Below are 23,656 nucleotides of genomic sequence, written 5' to 3'. Positions count from 1 at the left end.
AGTCTAATGCTTTCTGATGCTATCAAGTCAATGAACGTAGCTTTAATCTAACAACTAACATACAATAAGTGTATGTCTTTGGGATGGAAGTGGACAAGAATTGCTAGTTACAGACAAGAGTGACCTCACAGTTGTGCCAGCTTCGCTGACTGCCAGTGTGCATAAAAGGGTTACTTAGTGTTAGAAGCAACTAGAAGAGGTAGCACGGGAGAAAAAAATAATACTGAGAGGAATATTACATGGAGACAGTTTTAGAGAAAGAATCAGGAAGCACAAGAGGTTGAAAGAAGACAGAAAATGCAGGGCCTTTAAACAGGGCTGTGTGCTCAGAGAAGCACTTCCCATGGAGGGAAAACTCCCGGGCAGGTTCTCGGGAGCTGCTGGATCAGAGCCAGCACCGAAAACCAGATCGCTGGCTCTGTCATTTAACATCTTTGTGCCACATCCCTGGGCTCTAAATGGTGTAATAATCACATCTACCAAACGGGGCTGAGTTAAAAGCTGGAACAGTACTGAACCACAGTGATTATTATCATGATGAAGAATATTAGGTTGGTGCAAAAGTCATTGCGGTTTAAAAGGTTAAAAATAATGGCAATCACTTCTCGGCCTTTTGGCTAAGATCAAGTGTAAAAATAATGGCAAAAACCGCAATGACTTTTGCACCAACATAATAGAACTCGAGTCCAGCCCAAAACTGTGCTTCCCTGAAGAGCAGAACTCCACATCGAGGTCCAAGTTTGTGCCAGAATGAAAAGTGAGAGCAAAAGGATGGAAATGTTTACTTTTAGGTTAATCTCTTAGTTCTTAAGGAAGTAGCAAAACTGCTCCTCAACTAAGTGCATATAATTTCCAGTCCCCCCGTTTCCCGAGAAATAAAAGAGCGCCTATAAGCGAACTGCTCTGCAGACCCGCAGGTGTGGTGGAGTGAGGGCAGCTAACTCCAGAAGCATGTACAAGGATGACTGTGGTCTGCCGGGGCCTTCTTATTGTTGAAGAGCAGAGGATTATTTTAAGGATTAAAAATGTGAGTTGATTTGGACACTCTTGAACTACAGGGTGTTTAAATACAATTCAGATTTTTTCAGTCTAACAGTTCTAAAATACACTAAGTATCTCTTTCATTTCTGATATTATATTTTAACCCCAGAATTAAATTTGTGTGTGTTGGGGCGCAATCTGCTGATGCGCTGGCCCATTTTAAGGATTATTTTAAGGATTAAAAATGTGAGTTGATTTGGACACTCTTGAACTACAGGGTGTTTAAATACAATTCAGATTTTTTCAGTCTAATAGTTCTAAAATACACTAAGTATCTCTTTCATTTCTGATATTATATTTTAACCCCAGAATTAAATTTGTGTGTGTTGGGGCGCAATCTGCTGATGCGCTGGCCCATTTTAAGGATTATTTTAAGGATTAAAAATGTGAGTTGATTTGGACACTCTTGAACTACAGGGTGTTTAAATACAATTCAGATTTTTTCAGTCTAATAGTTCTAAAATACACTAAGTATCTCTTTCATTTCTGATATTATATTTTAACCCCAGAATTAAATTTGTGTGTGTTGGGGTGCAATCTGCTGATGCGCTGGCCCATTTCTCTGAAGTCTGCCTTTGTTTGAAGTTTAATTACCTGAGATTCTGTTGGGACCAGGTCTTGGCCAAAATAAATGTGCTAATCTAATGCAGACTAGTGGTGAGGGCAGTGGGGGGATCAAGAGCGAATTTCAAAGTCTTAGCAAAATTTGGTATCCTCGAAGACATAATAAAGACGATGACGTTTGTATAAATTCAGAATGCTTTTATAGAAAGACTTATATAAAAAAGTTACAAAGATGCATTTATGACCAACACTTATGGAGAAGTAAACTATAGCTGCCTGAGACAGAGCCTCCTTCACAGATGTTTCACCAACACTCCAGAACCGAGAGGGGGCTGCAATATCTGAAAAGGGAATTCCAGGTCTCCGTGAGGTCGACATTAGTTATGAGTGATGACAGAGATTTCAAGGTGTCCGTGTGTGGTGGCTAGTTCAGTTTCAGCATCCCTGGGTAAAGAGCCTCAGAGAGATTCTGGTTGCAGAGAATAAAATCACGGCAAGGAATGATTTCATCAGCACAATAAAAAACTGGAGGAACACACCTCTTCTCAGGACTGTTTGTACATTCAACACACTGTCGACAGCGGAGGGAATGGGTTTTGCTTGCTGACGACTAGCTTCTGATGCTGGTGTGATATATAGCCTTTAATGTGACCCTGTGGGGGAGAAAGAGACGTTTGGCTTATGACTCCGAGTCACATCGCGGATGTTGGAGAGTTAATTACTTAGTTCCAATCACAGTGCAATTCAAGTCGTCGGGGGCACAATGAATAAATACATATATGGTGGAGAATATAGAAATACATGTTATACCCACCCACCTGCACCCCCATAAAGCCCTGTGAATATTATAGTATTTGCTGGGATACAATTAGTTTACCAGAAAATACCTTCACGAAAGCAAAGGGCCTGATAATAACTTTTAACACCACTACATCAACGCTTCACATTTTAGACCAAGTCCTACTGGGAAGAGCTGCCTACACTGAACAAGGAGCTCACACACCATGTATATGAGGTTGGCCAGAATACACTGGACTTCATCAATGTCCACGTCTTCCACCTGCATGAATTTCAAGGCAACTAGAAAAGCATCCAGAGACAACTGGTGTGTTTTGAGTAACAAGTACCTGAAAGAGGGAAACAGAGGTCCACACTAGTTACCAACAGTATGTACATACTTTGGGGGTTAAGAAAAGATGCACTGAGTAGAAAACATATCTTCTAACAAACCATTGTTCAAAAAAATGAAAAAAAAATAACCCACCTTTTTAGATACATTCTAAAAATAATATATTTATATTAAATATAATTTTGACTTTTCAATTCTAAAAAGCCACTAGTACAAATATAATTTTTTTCTATTTACTGAGTTATTCATGAAATCTAAGAGACACGTATTTTCGTATTTTAATATCTCTGAAATAAGGATGTATCTTAAAATGGATAGTGTCTTATGGATTCAATGAAATACATCCTTACTGTATTTGATATACTACCCACTGCTATAAAAAGTCTGCCTTTGTTTAAAGATTAATTAACTTGATCCTGTTAGGACCAGGCCTTGGAGAAGAGTCAACTTCCAGTGTTACATGGAAGAAAAAAAACTGGAATTCAACTTTCTGACAAATAAAAGTGGCAGGGGGAGGTTTAGTTGATTATGAATAAAGGAAATGAACAATTAGTCCCACACACTCTGATAAAATGTAAAATGTTTGATTCATGATTTAAAGTATCTCTCACAAAGTTCTCTTATCACACATACCCCAGTTATTCCTCCCACAAGTGAGCCTTTGCTCACTCACCTGTGTGGTACCAAAGCCCGTAAGGCAGTGGGCCGGCCTCGGAAAGTTTATTTTATTCCACACAATGAAAGGAAAAGTGAAGGGACCTTGTCTATACAGACTGACAATCCCATCTCAGAAGACATAGCACCTGTTACTGTAAGTTTTCATAACCTGACAACTCTACTGCATGAGTCATACTAAGAGATTAATTTATTAAAAACACTTTGCTTACACTTTCTTAAAAAGATTCCTGTAGGTGATGATCTTCAGCTTTTCAAGGATAAGGAAGATACCACAGCGAATAAAAAAGGTCTCGTGCTTTGTCAGAGCCTCATTCAACAGAAGGAGATTGCCTTCACTGAGTGATGGGGGAAAGATGTACAAGCAGTCACAAAACAAACTCCCAGGACGAGATTGCATCAAAAAGCAATTACCTTTCCAGAACGTGCGTGAAATTTGTATTAATTTTATATTTTGAAAGATCCCAAATGGAAAAGGATAAAATACTACCTTACAGCTTTGGTTACTTCAGCAAACTGCATGAGATGATACTTTTTCAAAAGCTCAATGGTTGGCATATGACCCTAAGACAAAGAATTAATTTTCCAGAATAAGAGTCCTTTCATTTTAATAGAATTGTTTTTGATAAAATTCTTATCAAGGAATTAAGTTTTAAAAACTTGCAACCTTATGTTTCTTAGAATTTCTTCATAAGTAGCTGAACAAAAATTAAAAACGTCATACTAAAGAAAAAACAAATGCTGGTCTAGAAATCAGAAAACCTGGGTATAATACAGTTTTGTCATTCAGTTACATATGATCTTTTTCTTGACTTTCTTGTGTCTCTTACCTTTAGATCATAGGAGGTGATTAGTAACTGAAGAAATACTAGTAGGAGATTTAGGAATACAGAAACATCATCTAGAAGAATCATCTAAAAAATTTAAATAGGTTTTTTCTGTGAAGTAGGGTTAGAAGTGGAGAGAGGTAGGTACAACATCATTGCTTTTCCATTATAAGCTATCCTGAACTATTTAAGTTTTAACCAAATGTGTGTATTGTTTTAATAATTTTTTTAAAATTTTAAGTGGGAGGAAAGGAAGCTCTATCTAACACTTTGAGGATGTTTTTATCAATTAAAATGCTAGTTATTTGTCATTGCTTTTCAGGTATCAAAAATAACTTTTGGTGATACGATACTTGTACCTACAGACAGGCTGGAATGACATTTTTTTCTTCTTTATTGGCTACCCATTTTTATTAATTTAGATTTTTAGGGGGGATAGAAATAATATGCACTTATTTTGTTTGTCCTACATACGTTAAACTTTTGAGTTAGGTACTTTAAAAAGAAATGAAGCACAGACAAAGCATTTCCAGAAGGATCTGAAAGTGTCCATCATGAAGATACATGGTTCAGGCTACACACAAGCTATTCTTCTCCCATTTGGGGCTGTGCTCGTATGCATCTGAGATTGTGATCAACTACATACCATCTGCTGTATTTTAAAAAGTCTATCAACTTCTTCAAAGAAACAAGATCTCTAAGAACTGAGTAACAATCACTCACCAAGAGCATTTTTACTGGCAGTAAATATATCAGAATCATCCTTTTGTTCTTCTGGCTTAAACGGTGACAGTGCTCAAAGGCAAAGGACAAGTACTCCTCGGCTGCAGAGACACCAACAAGGTCAGACCAACAGCATTTTAACCAGGCTTTGTACGCTCTATGAAACACAAAGTTACTCAAGTTCCCAACCTGCTCCTTATTCTACCTTTCATCCTTACACAAAAAACTCTAACGTTTTCAGAAATTACAAATATGTACCATTATTACTAAGAAATGATTTCTTGCTGTTAGGTATTCAAAAATACTACTCAATGAATCTTCAGGGGATGAACAAATCAGTATCTTAATAGACTTCAATAGAACATAATTTAAAAGCTTCTATTCTTATGCTTCATATTTTAAGGGAAAAAAGCAGCGATGGGGAATAACCAAGGAAAGCCCTTCTTCAAAACCCCTAGATCTATGAAACAAAATGAAAAGCTGGTCTATATAAGTCTATAGAATAAAAAAACCAGAGTAATTGTTATGAAAGCTGTTATTTTTGTCATCAGAGAATGCATGGCTACAACACATGGAAAGAAAAGTGGCTGTATGTATCTTGTATTGCCTGAAGTTATGTTGTTTTGTGTGCTGTTGAAGTGAATTTAAAAAGTCTCGTCTGAGTACAATAAAGAACCACCTCATGCCAGCTAATCAAAGAGTTTAAAAAGAGAAAAACTGGCTTCATGTTCTTGAGAAAATTAACAACATAATTACATAATAATGTGATTACATGAAAGCGTCGCTCTGAGGTGGTAATGACAATGACGCCATCATCCATGGCCACAAACACCAAAGATGACACCAGTCCAAAGATACATTCCCGCTGCTCGTTTGGGTGTCCCCAGTGGGATTTCTAAGCTGTAAGTCGGCAGCTGAGCTAAGTGCTGCCCTATCTCCATGTCCTATGTCAACACGATCAGCACAAACAAAAGGAGAAAACAACTACTTATGTTCAATGCCAAGAATACTGGTGCTTAATTACTTTACACAAAAAAGACGTCCACGATAACAGAGAGTCCGACACGTATTTCAGAGACCCAGGATGGATTAAGTAACTTCAAATAGAATTTTCTTTTTAATTAACCAAATTTAGTGTAAAAAAATAATCAAGACAAAGAGGAAAAACTGAGGGTTGTTAGACGGGTGGGGGGGTGGGGATAAGGGGGAAGGTGAGGGGATTAGAAAACAGTCGGTAAGCACAAGATGGCCACAGGGTTTTGAAAATTAATTTGGGAAAAAAAAAAAAAAGAAAATTAATTTGGGTAAGATAATCAATAATGTTATAAAGATTTTGTAGGGTATCCAATGGACACGTGTCCCATTTGGGAGACCACCTCAGGGAAGATGTAGATGCCTGATCACTGCAATGTATACCTGAAGCTGAACAATAATGAATGCCAACTGTAATTTTATATTAAGAAAAAAAAGTAGTTATGGGGATGTTGGGTATAGCATAAAGAATATAATCAATAATATTGTAATAAATATGTATGGTATCAGAGGGATACTAGATTTGTTGGGGTAAAAGATGGGAGAGGGTCTAGGGGCAGGGTGAAAAAGGTGAAGGGATTAAGAAGTACAAATTGGTAGTTACAAAATAGTCATGGGGATGAAGGGTATAGCATAAGGAATATAGTCAGTAATATTGTAATAACTATATATGGTATCAGATGGGTAGTAGATTTATTGGGGTGATCACTTCGTAAGTTATACAAATGTCTAATCACTGTTATACACCTGAAACTAAGATACTATTGTATATCAACTGTGATTGAAAAATAAAACAATTATTTTTTAAAAATAATCAAAAAAATATAACTTGGACTTGGTTTACACCTATATTCCACATTAAGTAATAAAATGCAATAATTGTGTCCTCTGAAACTGTTATCACAAAAGTTGTTCAGAAAGCTTGAAAACACTGGGGACAAGATTAACAACATACCTTGCTTAAAGTCACTATCGAACATGGCCTTTCGTCCAACATAGTACCTGTATGTCACCCTCTGTGCAGTGCTGTAATCATCTTTCAGGTTTGAGCTGTCAATGGCTCTGATTAGGGGTTTACACAAATGGAGTTTGTTGATCTATAACAAATAACAATCCACTTATTATAAAAAACAAAAACAAAAAAGGAGGACAAACTGCTACTCTACTAAGCATATGTTCCCTTAAACAAGGAATTATAAAACCCAATGTATTATCAAAATTGATTATTTAATACTGAAAATGAAAAGTCAAGCTGCACGGCATAGATTACATCCACTTTAGAAGGCCGTAAGAAGTGCTTCAGAGAAGAGTTGCTTCCAGGGCAGATGTGCCCCACGAATGGAAGGCCCACCAAGAGGGGCCAGGTCCCAGCCACTAGTGTGTAACAGTGCTGCTCTTCACCTGGCTGATTTCATGTGGCAAAGAATGCTTTCTTTACCCATACGAACTCCCATCTGCTCCACAGTTAATTATTACAATAGCAGTAGAAGGCTCTGGAATGAAACCCCTCTGAAAGCCCAGTTCCACCACACTGGGCACGCTGCTTGGTATGTGGGTGCCTTAGTCTCCCCTGGAGCCAACAGCACTTACCTCATAGTACTGAGGTTTAAATAAGACGACACACAAGAAGCATTTACAACAGTGCCTGGCACTTAGCAGGCGCTCAGCAAATGTTAGTGTTTAGGATTATAAATATGGTTAGGTAATGCTCACTTCCCAAGCAATGCTAGGGAGGCTAGCTGATAATTAATAGAAATGGTACCTGGGAAGGTAAGGAGAAATAAAGTTTACAAAGATAAATTATAAAATATTCAAACAGAAGCATACCTTAAAGTAAATCTTGAATAACTGATTCACCAGAAACAGCATCCCCCACTTCTTAGAATCCTCTATACCTGCGCGACTATGGGAAAATAATTTTTTATAGTTACATAGGACGTAAAAATTTGATTTATAAATCACAAAATAAACTGCCCACACAAATTAGTATCTTGAGATAAAAATCTCACAGCTTGAGAAAGGCCTATTTATGAAATAAAATAACATTAATGAAACAAAAAATGTATTATGTAATGGGTAAAATTGAAAAATCCAAACCAGGAATTCTAACCCCCCAGTTAAATATTTGGGCAATATTCTCCCCCAGCTGCAGCAGCTGAAAACTGCTTTGTTTGCAGCAATTTATGTAAAAATTGTTATAAAATATTTTTGAAAAATGGATAAAGTATTTTCCCTTATCATTACAACAAAATGAACTACTAAAATAGACAACAACATGGACGATTCTCAAAAAGAGCGGGACACAGAACACATACTGGGTGGGTCCATTTATATGAAGTTACCAAACAGGTGGAACCAATCTACAGTGGGGAAAACTCAGAACCATGGTGAGGGGCTGCCTGAGGTGGGGGATGAGGGAAATTTCTGGGGCGATGTTAATGTCCTATATCTCAATAGGGGTTTGGGTTATACAGGTGTTACGTACTTATCAAAACTCAGCAAATACACAGGTAAGATTTGCGTGGTTCACTTATATTTTACCTCAAAATACAAAAGAAAAACTGAAGTATTTAGGGGAAGTTTACTCATGCGTACTGCATTATTTAGGCGAAATTGTACTGATGTATGCAATAACTGTGAAATGCATCAAAAAGATAAACTGATGGATAGAGGGAAAGCACATGAACAGATGATGAAGTATAGTAACATATTAATGATAGAAGTAGTAGGTCTATAGGTATTCACTGTAAAATTCTTTAAACTGTTGAATGTTTGAAAATTTTTATGATACAAAGTTGAAAAACAATTGAATGTGCCATGTGTTTGCATTCTGCGATGGTTCTTCTTGGCAGAGCTTGCAGACTCTCAGACGGTGGTGCTAGAAAGAAAGAGGGCCAATGGCAGGTTGCCTGGAAACACTAAATCCTGCAGCATGAAGTCAAAGCGCAATGAAATAAAAGTGCCCAATATAGAAACAAGCAGGGTGTTCACGAGCCGGGGAAAAAGAAATTGCTCCTTAAAATCCAGATATGCCCCATACAGAAAGACTTAAAATAATGTCACACAATTCAGTATTAAAATATCAAAGTCTATTTTATGATAACTGCCAGCTCCCTAATATTATTCTTTTCACTAACGAGTAGTATGACCTCAAAGAAGATATCTTTTCTCTCTCTAGGGTTCATTTTTCTCCCAGTAAAATGGAGAAAAATAATACTGTTCTACCTACCTCTAAAAGGTATGATTAAAAAAAAAAAGACATCCGTGTATTTTGTAACTTACATAAAATTCTCTTAGGGTACTGTCTTTGCCACTCTGGCACCAGGGACAATGACCTCTTCTGGAGACATGTGACAAAGCAAAGCCTAAGGGAAAAGACTGTCACTTGAGATTTGCTTTTGTCTCTGGGGTCTAGTCCTAGGAGTGGAAGTGCTGGGTCATATGGTCACTCTGTGTTTAACTATTTGAGGAACTGTCATACTGCTTTGCAAAGTGACTGCACCATTTTACATTCCCACCAGCAATGCATGAGGGTTCTAAATTCTCCCCGTCATTGTCAACACTTGCCTTGTCTGTCTTTTTGATTCTAGCCATCCTGCTGGGTATAAAGTGGCAGCTCATGGGGATTTTGATTTGCATTCCCTTAGTGACTAATGATGGCAAGCATCTTTTATGGACTTATTGGCCATTTGTTTATCTTCTTTGCAGAAATGTCTATTCAAATCCTTTGCCCATTTTTTAATTGGATAATTTGTCTTTTTATGGTTGAGTTATAACAGGTTTTATATATTCTGGATACTGGACCTTTACCAGTTATATTATTTGCAAATATTATTTTTCCCATTCTATGGTTGTTTTTCACTCTTTGATAGTGTCCTTTGAAGCACAAAGTTTTTAATTTTGATGAAGTCAATTTATCTATTTTTTCTCCACTTGCTTGTGCTTTTGGTGTCACAGCTTAAAAAAGAAACCACTGCCAAATCCAAGGTCATGATCATTGCTGTGCAGGACTACACAAAGACAATTCCAAGCCTCCATGTCATGAATATTTACTGAATGCTACCACAGAGTGCGAGACACTATGTGAAAGCAACACATGTACCCTCATCGACTTTGCAACCGAACAAACATCATCCAAATAACTACTTTTGATAAATAAGAACAATGAATACAAAGTTTACAGAAGGAAAACTGTATCTACTCTGAGGCTCGGTGATGACAAGTGTTAGAGAAGCTGAAAGCTATGAAACGAGTGGAGACAGCCAGATGAAGAGCTGGGGGGCCATGCCAGGCAAAGGAAACAGCATTTTTGGAAAGCTTCAGTGGGGAACTATCCCGGTACCCTGAGGAATTAAGTCCACTTTTGGTTGGAATGTTTTAAGATGGAGTTGGTGGGGACAATGGTGAGAAATGAGAAGCTCGAATACTTTCTGAGGACAAAAGATTTTGCTTGTTTATTTACATATGAAAACCTTTACTTTTTCCTTCTTTGCTTTACAATTTCCTAAAATTCCCCAATAGCCATGATTTTATAATGGGTGACGAGATGGAGTTTCAGGAGAAAAATGGAAACCTTAAAGTAAAATCAAATGGAAAGTATAGAATTAAAAAATAAATAGTGACTGATACTAATCAACTTGAAACCAGGTCAACATAAATAATCCAAAAATGAAAGGGGAAAAAAAGATTAAGGGATAAAAGATTATCCTTGTGGAATAATAATATCCTACAGTCTAACGTACATGTAATTGGAGTAGCAGAAAGAGAAGAGAAAGAATGGGACCAAAAAGTAGTTGAATGTGAAAGATTAATTAAATAAATAAATAATCTAATAAAAAACATCAGCTTAGAGATCCAAGAAGCCCAAAGCATCCTAAATATGAGAAACACAAAAACGTGTGGTTATATCAGGGTCAAATTACTGAAAGCCAAAAATGAAGAGAAAAAATAGAGGAAAGACATTATATACCAGGAAACAATAAGACTGCCAACTGATTTCTCATCAGAGACCTAAGACAGATGATGGAATGACATTGCTAAAAGAAAAAAATGGTCAATATAGAATTCTTCATCTAGCAAAAAGATTCTTTAAAAATTAAGACAAAGAGTTTCAGAAAAATGAAAGCTTAGAGATTTCATCGTCAGCAGACCTGTAGTAAAAGCAAAATGCTAAAGCAAGTTCTCAGAGTAAAGGGAAATGGTACCAGATGAAAACTTAGATCTACAGGAGGTATTAAAGAACTCCAGAAATGGTAAATAGGTGGGTAAATGTAAAAGACTATATTTTTCTCTTATTTCCTTACAGAACAATGGACCATTTAAAGCAAAAGACAAAAAAAGACTGTGGGTTTACAACATATGTAGAAGTAAAACAAAGGTCAACAACAAAGGATAGGAAGGGGCAATGTGCTGGGATAGGAGACTGGTAATATCTCAGTCTCCAAAACCTTACGTGTCACTGGCACAGACGCGGAAACAGCTCATCAACAATTCAGCTGCTTTTTCCAACATGTCCCCGACTTTGCTTTTTCCTTTCTTTACCAACTGCTGATCTGCCTAATAGAATATAAAAACATTTACTTTTCATTTCTGCTAGAATCCTTAATTAAAAAGAAAATCACAGTGCGGCTAGAAGCAAAAATGTCTACAACTAAGAGTCAAAGTCCCAAAGGGTTTTGGTGAAATCATCTAGTCTATACTACAATATATTTTAAAACTAAATTTTATTTTTGTAAGGAGGGTGCAGCTCACAGTGGCCCATGTGAGGATGGAACCAGCAACCTTGGTGTTATTAGCATCATGCTCTAATCAACGGAGTTAACTGGCCACTCCTATGCTACGATATTTTTAAAAGCTGAGAAATCTATAGCTTATTGCAACTCTTCCACAAATCAAATCTCTCTTCAAACAATGCAAGCTACTAAGTCAATCCCCAATTTTTTAAGCCTGCTTCACATGTGGCCCTATATTGCTAAGCAGCCTCTTCTTTCCTCAATGACTTTCCCATCTCCTATGCATGGCTAGTCAAAACCCTTGAAACACTTCGATAGATAGCAAAGTTGTTACCAAGTTTGATTCTTTCCTTATTTTCAGGATAGTCTTGGTTAAAGAAAACCAGTTTTCTCCCACTCATATTCTCCCTACCACAAGTTCTCCAAGTATGGTCCATGAGCTCCTGAGAGCCTCCAAGATGTCTGCAGATGATCCACATGGACAAACTATTCTCATGATCACACTAAGCCACTATGTCTCTTTATTGTATTGACATTTAGACTGATGGTGCAAAAACAACGGTAGGTGAAACCACTGGAGCCTTCCCAGAGGCACGAGCATAAACTAGTAGTCACCAGAGTCTTAACACCAAGTACCTACAATCCATCAATCGACCAACCAATAAAGCTAATTTCACTTTAAAATGGCCTTAATGATACAGTAAATAGTAACTTTATTAAGTCTTGGACCTCAAATACATAAATTTTTAATATTCTTTGATGAAATGGGAACTATATACAAAGCACATCTACTGCATACCGAAACGAAGTATGATGGTTGTTTTAAGGAAAAGTATTTGGGCAGCTGCTGGAGTTGCCAGCTGGACATGGAACAAATGGCTGATCGACAAGCAAAACGACCCAGGCCTGGGTAGATAGAGGACCAGATGCTCGAAAGCGAATGGAAGAAGTCTGCCATTTCCAGGCAAACTACTGACAGCACTTGTTGCCAATGACAATATTTGTGCTTCCAAGAAAAAATAAGGATTTTGGAAAACTTGTATTGATCACCGTGAACGTGGCAGCTTTCCACTACTTCCAAAGCTTTTCTGATGAGGTCACTGTAGATGAACAAATGGAGAGCTTTTCTGATTTGGGTTTTTTTACATAATGAAATTTATTAACATTTGGGACATCTGCATACTCAATGAATTAAAATTTTCCAAATGTTTAATGAATGTTCCAAAATCATGCAAGTGTAAGAGATCCGTTTAAAGTGCATGACACCAACTGATTCTGATGTACCAGTGGAAAAAGGTCACTGCTATGCTTCAGAGAACCACACTGTAACTACCGTGTTTCCCTGAAAATAAGACCTAGCCAGACCATCAGCTCTAATGCGTCTTTTGGAGCAAAAATTAATATAAGACCCAATATTGTATTATGTTATATTGTATTATATTATCGTGGTATTATATTATATTGTATTATATTAGACCCTGTATTATACTGTATTGTATTGTATTAGACCCAGTCTTATATTAAAATAAGACCGGGTCTTATATTAATTTTTGCTCCAAAAGACACATTAGAGCTGATGGTCTGGCTAGGTCTTATTTTCAGGAAACACGGTACCTTTTTGAGTTTGGGTATAGCTCAAAGAAGAGTATCCACAATTATCTGAAAAGGCTACTAAAATACAATTATTTGAAAAGACTACTAAAATACTCCTCCCTTTTCCATCTGCATTTGTGTGAGCCCAGGCTGTCTTCATATATTCAACCAAAACAACATATTGCCACAGAGCGGATGCAGAAACAAATATGAGAATCTGGGTGGCTTCTGTTAAGCCAGACATTAAAGAGTTTAAACTATAAAAGAATGCCACCTTCTTCTTAATACATTTTGTTCATTCTGAAAGTATATTTTTTATTTAAAAGACAATTATGAGGTGGGCCTGGTGGCTCAGGTGGTTGGAGCTCCATGCTCGTAACTCCGAAGGCTGCCGGTTCAATTCCCACATGGGCCAGTGGGCTCTCAACAACAAGGTTGCCAGTTCAATTCCTCGAGTCCTGCAAGGGATGGTGGGCTCCGCCCCCTGCAACTAAGATTGAACACAGCACCTTGAGCTGAGCTGCCACTGAGCTCCCGGATGGCTCAGTTGGTTGGAATGCGTCCTCTCAACCACAGGGTTGCCGGTTCGACTCCCACAAGGGTTGGTGGGCTGTGGCCCCTGCAACTAGAAAATGGCAATTGGATCTGGAGCTGAGCTGCACCCTCCACAACTAAGACTGAAAGGACAACAACTTGACTTGGAAAAAAGGCCTGGAAGTACACACTGTTCCCCAATAAAGTCCTGTTCCCCTTCCCCAATAAAATCTTTAAAAAAAAAATTAAAAAAAAATACAATTATGTCACCACGTAAAAGGTTTATCATTTTAAATGAATATTAAAATTTTTCCCAATTAAAATTTCTAATACAGTAAATATAAATAGATAAAACACATACAAACAAAAGCTTCTGAGGCTCTTCAATAACTTTTATTTAAGTGATAATATTTTTCAGTTCCAAAATTTCCATTTGGTTCTTTATATACAGAGGGTGCCAAAAAATGTATACACATTTTAAGGCAAAAACTATTAAAATTGTAATATAATGAATGATGCTAGTATTCCTTTGATTACCGCCATCTTTTGAGCAAACGTCATACTACATATTGCTACTGTAATTCAATTCAACTTCGAAAAAGTAGTACATAGAATAACATCTCTTAAAATGTATACATTTTTTTGGCACCCCTAGTATCTTCTACTTCTTTGCTGAGACTGTCTACCTTTTCATTTGTTTCAAGCAGGTTTATAATTGCTCCTTCAGGCTTTTTATGATGGCTGGTGTAAAATCCTTATCAGGGAATTTCAACATTGTGTCATCTCAGTGTTGGTGTTACTGAGTATCTCTCTTCATCCAAAACCTCAAAAGGCTAAGATTTTCCTGATTCTTGGTATGATAAGTGATTCTCAATTATATCCTGGATATTTGGGTATTACTACCTTACGAGACTATGGAACTTATTTCTCTTGTTTCAGCAGGCCTCCGCTGATGCCATGCTAGTAGAGAAACAGAGGCTCTACCTCTTTGGCATTGGGTGGGGTAGGGGTCTGGCTCCCCATGGGCCTTGCTGACAGGTGGCTGGGGAACTGCAGACTGTGTGTAGAATACAGCAGGGATTGCTGAAGAGCTTTGTCCTGAGGTGCTGCTTTCCCCATTCCTGCTCTTCTTGGGGCTTCTTCATCTCTGCCTATTGGTGTTTCTGGGTTTCTGGGACCCAGGCTAGGACAGACAGGAGGCAGAAAGGAAATGCAGGAAACTCACTGCTAGCTTTGTTGCAAGTCCCTGTCCCGTTCTTCTCTCCACCTCTCAGAGCCATATTGGCTTTAAAATTCCCAGCAGGAGGAATGGGAAAAATGTGCCCACTCCATCTCGTCCAGAATGAGAAATCATCAATAATTTTTAAAACTGTAAAGCGCCCTTAGGACCAAAACCTTGAGAAATGCTGCTCCAAAACTGGCTTATACTGACCCCTAAGGGTCTTTACATCCTCATACCAGAGAAATCCTTAGCTATTGTCTCAATTTACATTAAGGTAGAATTCCTTAAAATAGGGGACAGGCTACATCTGAACAGTAGAAGAGAACGCAGAATCGCTCATCTATTATTGCTCCACACCCTTTAAAAAAAAATCACATGCCATTAATGGTTAATCACATACAGAAACAACTCCTTCTATAGTGACAGTATGAAAATCGATATTTATTTAAATCTTTTCACATCAACCCAAAAAGAACAATTAGTTAAGATATCCCATTCTGTGCTCTCTGTACCAGCGATATCCCAACCCCTACTCATTCCTCAAAACTTTTGGAAAGAATGACATGAAAATAAACAACAGACAGATACCAAGTCTGGGTTTGAAAACAATCATGATAAAAACTGAACTTACATTATTGGCAAATATTCGAAGATCAAGTGCTACTGCATACATAACAGGCAAAGCCCTACAGGGGCAAAAAAGCAAGTGTGTTTGAAAAGGCTCTGAGGGCAGAGTCTATTACCAGAGGCAAACGAGACCGTCCCCAAGGGCTATGACTTGGAATGGGAGTCAGTCCCCCTGCAGAAATCCAATGGCTACTGTTACCTTCCTCACTTTCATCAGCAGAGGCTGCAGACACTGCAGCTCCACACCCACTGCCCCACACCCTCCTCAGAAGCCCAGAGCCTGACGCATCTAGGTGTCCCCAGGCTGAGGCGGGGTCTCCTCACACTGCTCTCAGGACATCCACCTGCCCCACCCCACCCCCACCGTTCTCCAAACAGGTCCATTAAAACAAGGTGTGGTTTAGGAAAGTTCCTAACAGCAACCAGAGTATGCAACAGACAAATGTCATAGGACAATTTTTTAGAAATCTAGTTGGCAGTATTGGTCTTCCTTTCATAGGTAAGATAAGCCTTTACTTAAAAAAAAAAAAAAAAAAAAGATAAGCCTTTACTTAAAAAGGGGGTGTTGTTGTTTTTTTGGTTGTTTTTTCCAGTAAAAGGTATTTGCAAGCCTCCAGTTATTTTAGTATAAACAAAATTTCAGTATTCACCTAGTTTCTTAATAAATCAAAAATCATAAAATGAAGAATTAGTTTGGTGAGCAATTTAAAATAGCCCAATTATTATGTATCATATTACCCGAAATGAACTGTAGTTGATCTACCTCTTTTGTCCGAGTTTAAAACCAAAAGTAAGTTCAAAATTCACAATTAAAGGGCAAAAATAGTATTCAGTAAACATTTGGGGGCATGAAAGAGTTGAAATAAAAATATTTCCCATTTATATAAACACACTGCAAATAATCTGGCTGATCTGCCATTTAAGTTTACATTGACTATTAAAACTCCATTATCCATGTTTATATTATGTTAATATACGATTTTAAATGTCCACATAGAAAACATAATATATATTTATTTAGAATAAATTTTTTAAACGTTTCTGCTAAAAAAAAAAAATTTGCTAATTTCTAGCTGTTTTTGTTCATACTTACCAGTTTTCTTCTTTGTGGGCCTGAAATGCCCGCAGGAATGATGTATTATATTAAGGAAGATATGGCATATACAATTCAAATAATGCTACAAACGATAATAAAGAAATAGAAGAATTCTAAACTTTAAGGAGTATAGCTCACTATTTAGAAAATTATGTGAACTCACAGCAGTAAGTTCTTGAGGAAAAAAGTATAAAAGCTCATTTATAAATATCTGAGTATCATAAGTAAGGTATAAGTATACTAAATATATTTATTTCATACATACTTTCTCCAAAGTAAGAAAAAGACTTGTTACAAGATTTTTTACATGGGCAATCTCAAACATTTTATTTGGTTTCTCTGAGTCCAGATGATTACAAGTTATATTATAAGTAGTGGGCTGAAAAATATGTAGTATAAAGTTTAATTCTTCAATTATTCTTGAATTCTTGAAAGGATTCTTGAATTCAAAGGAGACTTAGTTTGCAACCAACTCCCTTCTGCGTATATTTAAACAAAATGGTAAAAAAAATACGCAAATTCAAGTCTAGAGATACATATAAATACAAGGACACTCACTGACTAGGGCCTTAGCTAGGAGGTAACACTTAAATGATTTAAATCAGAAAATGGCTTAAGTGACCGCAATTAAATGACTATGTGTGTTGAGTCCACTCTTGTCCATCTATGCTTGGATTTTGGAGTTCTGATATTCCGCCAAGGGGACTTAGCCAGTCCTTGTAACAATACTTAATGCCTTAAGGGCAACACATTATTATTCTTCACAAGAGAACTCAATAAAATCCTTAATCATAACCAACGTTCTCCCTTACGTAACTGGATAGCAGTCTTAAGATCCATGCTAAGTTTAAGTACCCGAGTAAAATAGCTAAATGAGTTTCTCTTCCAAAAATTTTTAGTTCTTTTCTAATTAAAAGGATGAATAAAATTGGCCCAATGTTTCAAGATCTTAAACCCCAAATAATCCATCGTATTTGTTATAAATTGAACAGTTTGGGGTGGTCGGATGGCTCAGTTGGTTAGAGCGTGAGCTCTGAACAACAAGGTTGCCAGTTCCATTCCCGCATGGGATGGTGGGCTGTGCCCCCCGCAACTAGATTGAAAACAGCAACTGGATTTGGAACTAAACTGCATCCTCCACCACTAGATTGAAGGACAACGACTTGACTTGGGGCTGATGGGTCCTGGAAAAACACACAGTTCCCCAATATTTCCCAATTAAGTTAAAAAATAATAAAATAAAAATAAATTGAACAGTTAACACAAATGACAAAAGATATTGGACGATGACAGTCTGGCATTTGTATGCCTCTATGAAGTCATGGTTCCCCACTGCATAAGTGCACCTGAAAAAGAAATGTTGGAGACTGACAACAGAGGCAGCAGAAAGTGCATTTAGAGGATTGAACTAGGTAGACCACACATCTTACTTGCATCACAAACACCTTAGTTCTCAGCTGATCCTAGAATAAAAGCTGGACCTCCTGCTTTGCAGGCTACAAAAGTTGAAGGAAGATAAGAAACACACAAATAACTATTTGAAGTCAAATGTGTTGGAATAAGATGAAATCCCACATTAAGTTTTGAGACTACTCTTTTAAGTCCCAGAAGGAGAAACCTAGCTGCCAGCAGGTTTTATTAGTAACATGCACTGATAACACAGTATGGCACTTTTATTGTATCTATGGCTGATAACCCTCTAACTAGATGCCCAGCTGGGTAAAGTCAGTATTAGCTCATCACCAAATCTGGAATCCCATGGCACACTGCACAGAGCTAGAAAATAACAGCTTCACGCTACAAAGAACACGTTGGCACTCCAACTTTTCCAAAGATGTCACAGGGCTACCCCACCTTGCCCCCCTGCATGCCAGCCTGCTCTGAAACACTAGAGGTATTGCAGGCAAGAAGGCAATCAAACATCACACACTTTAAGGATATAAAGCTTTGCCTGAATTGATGGTTTAGAGATAAATATGGTAGAAATGAAATATAAATAAAAAGCAGTATTTCATTTGCTTTGCTCAGCTCTAGTTTCTTTCCCAGTAAGGCAATGAGGTGGGCTTGTTTCCTTGAAAAATCCAAGTCAATGGTGGGCTCTACACCCTACTAAACGAAAGGCCACTATACAGCCAATATGATGGTTATCAAGGGATTGTTTTTTTTTATGGTATCATACAATAGACATATGAAGACACACGATCACAATACAATTTTAACTTTTAAAAACAAGTGTGATCCTTGAAATGGAAAACATGTTTATTAACATTTTAAAGTTTTTCAAATATCACACTTTTCACAGGCTTTACCAAAGTAAAATTATAAACACACTTTTCTACTTTTTCAAAGTAAATCATTCACTGCTTCAAGCATTAGATGATGTTAAATAAAATCCTTAGTCAATTCAGCAATTTCAAAATTTGCTTGTTTTACTTCCTCACCTTAAATGAGCTGCAAACATTTCATCATAAGGGGGTTCCAAAACTTGTTGACACTTCTCTTCTGGAGAAGCCAACTAAATTAAATATGAAGGAAAATGGCAAAAATAAAATTAACAGGCATGGAAAGAATGCAATGTGTAGAAAGATATTTAAACAAACCTGTGTTTCAAAAGAAGTCACACTTTACAGTTAACAGTAACACTTTACACTTTAGCACTTCTAAACAAAAGGTTCATTACTTCACCAAATATTCATCAAGCATCAACTAGGTATAGGGCACTAGATGAATACAATGTTTTATCTACCACAGGCTACGAAATAGTCTAGGCACTTTCATACATATCTTAATGTTTAACAGCCAGTTAGTTAAGAAATATTTAGTAAGTAGGTACTATGTGCTTAATAAATAAGGCATATAATACCTTACATAAATAAGGTCTAATGAATTAAAAATGCCATGTTAGGAATCACTCTTCAGGTGCCTGGTGATAGAACCACCCTTTCTGTGCCCTGGGCTAGACTAGCTGACATTTATTTCTAACTCTTCCTTTCTACTCAATGGCCAAATTTTAGATAATATGAGCATCACAATGGATTATATTTAGCACACTGAATTAAAAGAAAACAAAAGGAATCAATGAGTCCACTCTGATACTGATACAATACACATATAAATGTGGGAGAGGAAAAATGACAACATCAGAAAAATCATCATTCTACAGTCTCTAGTGAAATAATTGATTCAGACAATGGCCACCAGTGAGTGGAACCATCAGATGGAAGGTTCACAGGGAATTTGATACTGAAGAACTCAGTCTTAGAGTACAAATGGGCAAACAGACGTGCATGCCCCTGATGTAATCAATACAAAACACCTAGCACCAACTATGGAGTGTCTGGCCAGCAAGCTGAACCTGAGTCTCATCAAGTCTCTGGCACTAATTTCTATTTGAAGCAATGGTTTTCAATATGTTCTGTATATTAGAACAACCTAGGGGACTTTAAATTTAAATAAATAAATAAATAAGTAAGTAAATAAATAAATAAATAAATAATAAATAAATAAATAAATAAATGCCTGCTTCTATTCCAGAAACTGGCTTACACAGTTTGAGGTATAGCCTATACACTGCCAAATATAATCAGCAATGTAGAAGCTCAAACTCTACACTTCTCTTAGGAAGCCAGATAGCCTGTAGCCCTTTGTGTGTGTGCTCTTTTCACATACCTGAAGCCGTGGGTTGGCAACATGAGGATGCTTGAAAGACACCAGCTCCGCACAGGATGCCCCGTCTCTGGTGTCGATTGCTTCATAGACCTGCAGCATTGGAGAAAAGAAAAGCTAAGTAGAAAATAAAACACTCTATTTTAATAGAACCTAAACAACACATTGTATACCACCAAAATTCATTTTCCCTACTTTGAAAGGGTCAGCGTAATCAAAATATAATAGTCAATATTGTCTTTAGCCAGCAAACAATAACTACATTTCAAAATGCGATCTTCTGGAGGCAAATAAACAGGTGACTTACTGTGAAAAACAATGAGAGGGCAGAATAAGCCAGTTTATTATTTGGTTATTAATGAAGGTGATTTATTCTAGTTTTACTCGGTCACACAAGCAAACATTTGAAAATTCACTTACACAGCTTAAGGGAAAAGAAAGCGCTGATAAACCATATATTTCCAAAATTCAAAAGGCGGTTCTGTTCAACCTAAATATAAAAGAAAAATTGGATGGCAATAGCTAAATAAATGGTGTCACAGTGTGCTGTGAAAATGAATGAAATAAATCCACATGTAATAACATAGGAAAGTGTCTGCAATATGCTTACTGTTAAGCAAAAAAAAGAAAACAGAGAAAAGAAAAAAAAGAGTCATAGGAGTGGCCAGCCCGGTGGCTCGGGCAGTTGGAGCTTCATGCTCCTAATGCAGAAGGCTGCCAGTTTGATTCCCACATGGGCCAGTGGGCTCTCAACCACAAGGTTGCTGGTTCAATTCTTCGACTCCCGCAAGGGATGATGGCTGTGCCCCCTGCAACTAAGATTGAACACGGCACCTTGAGCTGAGCTGCCACTGAGCTCCTGGATGGCTCAGTTGGTTGGAGCCTGTCCTCTCAACCACAAGGTTGCCGGTTCGACTCCCGCAAGGGATGGTGGGCTGTGCCCCCTGCAACTATCAATGGCAACTGGACCTAGAGCTGAGCTGTGCCCTCCACAACTAAGATTGAAAGGACAACAACCTGCTTGGAAAAAGTCCTGGAAGTACACACTGTTCCCCAATAAAGTTCTGTTAAAAAAAAAAAGAGTCACAGGAAAACTGTATTACTTGATCTGGGAGAAAAAGTATGACACGCAAGCACAGAAAGAAGTGCAGGGCCCCACACCACACCAGCTGACCCTTTGGGGTGAGGCCTGAGAAGGCTTTTATCTTATATATTTCTATACTGGAAGACTGTATTATAGAAGACATTTGTATTAGAAAACCAAATGTTATTTTTAAATTATGTGTATCAAAGATGACATAAAAATCCTAACAACGTGAGGAGAAAGCCAAGCATAATGCTGCACATATAGTGTAATTTATCTACAATAAAATTACATATATAAACGTTATACCCACGCAAAACTCTGATCAGGGACATGGTAAAGAAAATATCCAAATGGTACACAAACAAGAAGGTGCTCACATCTTACCCACAAGTGAAATGCAACACGATTATCTCTACACATCTACCAGAAGAGTTAAAATTAAAAAGGTTGACCATACTAAGCGCTCCAAGAATATAAAGCGACTGAAACTCTCACGCATTGTTAAGGAAGGAGTGAAGCGGCAGCCACTCTGAGACATTGGTGTCCCTACTAATGAGAGCATACACCTACTCCCCGACCCAGTAATCCTATGCCCAGGCACCTGCAGCCAGAAGAAATGGGGCATAAATCACCAGGACACCAAAAGGACCCAATCCCTCATCTGTTGTACCACTCAGGCCATCAACTGGGAAAGTCTACACTACCCTACCTAAGGAAGATTTTGCCACTTGACTCTTCAACAAAACTATGTAAGCACTTACATTTTGAGCCAGCAATCCAGCTTTTAAGGATTTACTTTACAATATGAAATAAATTTGTGCAGGGTTACTTGTTGATGTATTCTGAGTAATCATAAACTATTGGTCCCATCAGTGCCCCTGCCTCAAGGAGGCTGATAAAAGATGCCAAAGTTCCCATTATGGGTGTGTGTGTGTGTGGGGGGGGGGGGGAACAGGGATGGTGACCAACTATCTTAAAGAACTGGTTCTTAGTAACTATTCCACAAGCACTATCATCTGCTTCTCATCATCACCCCAAAGGGTTTCATCAACTAAGATAGACAATTGAAGGGGATTCTCCTTGTGCTCCTCTGAGCATGCAGGGAACAAGCCCAGGTGGTAGTCTGGTGAAACGGGAACGTGAAACAGAGTCCCACGGAGCAGCACGAGGAGGATCTTCACTCCTCCCTAGAACGAGCGGGTCTGAGCACTGGCGAATCACGCAGCTTCACCAGCCAGCCTCGGGGCGGGCTGCACACCCTTCCATTCGCCTCCACTTAGCGAGCCGGCAAATCACATGCAGCGTCCACAGGAGTGAGACACCCTTCAAAGCACCCTGAATGAAAAAGGGGGGAAAACGTAGTGGAACTAGGAGTGGGCAAGAAAACTGTAAAAGGTTAACAAAACCCTAAAATTCTAGATTCCGTAGTTCGCCAGTGTCTATGTCCTTGCTCAGTGTTAATTCTGCAAAGATCAGGGCACAGGAGACCTATCCTAAGACCTTTTAGTGAAGGATAGGTCACTACCTGCCACCTCCATGTCCTACTTCCACCGGTGTGTGTCCGAAACAAAACTCGAGGTCAGGCCCTCAGGTCAGGCCTTTCATGACTACGCAAGGGCTGGACCCCCTACTTCTTCGAGTGGTTAACGGCCCTTCAGCATCCGCTAGGACTAAGCCTCCCCCCCACACACACACATTCACGTCCCTAAACTGAGGGCAGCGACCCCCGGCGCACTCCCGGGGTCCCTAAGAAACACAGCGGTGCCTGCCTCAGTCGTCCCGCATGGCTAACGAGGGCTCAGGCTCAGCCGGGCCGGCAGCGCGTACCTCGACCCCGGCCACGCACGCGCCGGCCGCCCACCTGGACCCCAAAGTCCAGCAGGCCAAGGGAGGGAGAAGACTGCGCAGACCGAGCGCGATTGGACCCCACGAACGTTACCTGCTGCAGATACTGGTTTATAGTGATGTGCGCCATGGCGGTACCCACCCCCAGGACCGGGCGGAGCTCGGGCTCCCGGCCGGCGCGTCACTTCCGGTCCGCGGTCCGTGCTCGGCCCCGCGCCTCCAACCCCACTTTCCCGGAACTTCGGTTCCGCAGGGAGTGTTTG

General features: G+C 38.5%; 1 protein-coding gene across 3 annotated transcripts; it reads right to left on the bottom strand.

Annotated features, from left to right (window-relative positions):
• Nucleotides 1-1,779: 1,779 nt before the first annotated feature.
• Nucleotides 1,780-23,567, bottom strand: PCID2 (PCI domain containing 2). 3 transcript variants are annotated; one of them, XM_081045575.1, is made up of 16 exons: nt 23,488-23,533; nt 21,072-22,883; nt 20,882-20,951; nt 20,465-20,554; nt 19,237-19,310; nt 18,076-18,141; nt 16,793-16,834; nt 15,704-15,758; nt 11,444-11,547; nt 7,819-7,894; nt 6,947-7,088; nt 4,960-5,060; nt 3,900-3,973; nt 3,622-3,747; nt 2,609-2,732; nt 1,786-2,258 (listed from the first exon to the last, which is right to left on the bottom strand). In XM_081045575.1, the coding sequence occupies exons 5-16, from the start codon at nt 19,254-19,256 to the stop codon at nt 2,169-2,171; spliced, it is 1,020 nt and encodes a 339-aa protein (XP_080901701.1). In that variant the 5' UTR covers nt 19,257-19,310; nt 20,465-20,554; nt 20,882-20,951; nt 21,072-22,883; nt 23,488-23,533; the 3' UTR covers nt 1,786-2,168. The 3 variants fall into 3 exon arrangements, with proteins under 3 accessions (XP_080901699.1, XP_080901701.1, XP_080901700.1); XM_081045574.1 differs by having other exon boundaries at nt 20,882-22,883; nt 23,488-23,545; XM_081045573.1 differs by lacking the exons at nt 20,882-20,951; nt 21,072-22,883 and having other exon boundaries at nt 1,780-2,258; nt 23,488-23,567.
• Nucleotides 23,568-23,656: the final 89 nt, after the last annotated feature.

Source organism: Rhinolophus hipposideros, assembly GCF_964194185.1.
Source record: "Rhinolophus hipposideros genome assembly, chromosome: 4".
NCBI lineage: Eukaryota > Metazoa > Chordata > Mammalia > Chiroptera > Rhinolophidae > Rhinolophus > Rhinolophus hipposideros.
Note: the sequence above shows the minus strand (reverse complement) of the source record. Positions and strands in the feature narration are given on the sequence as shown.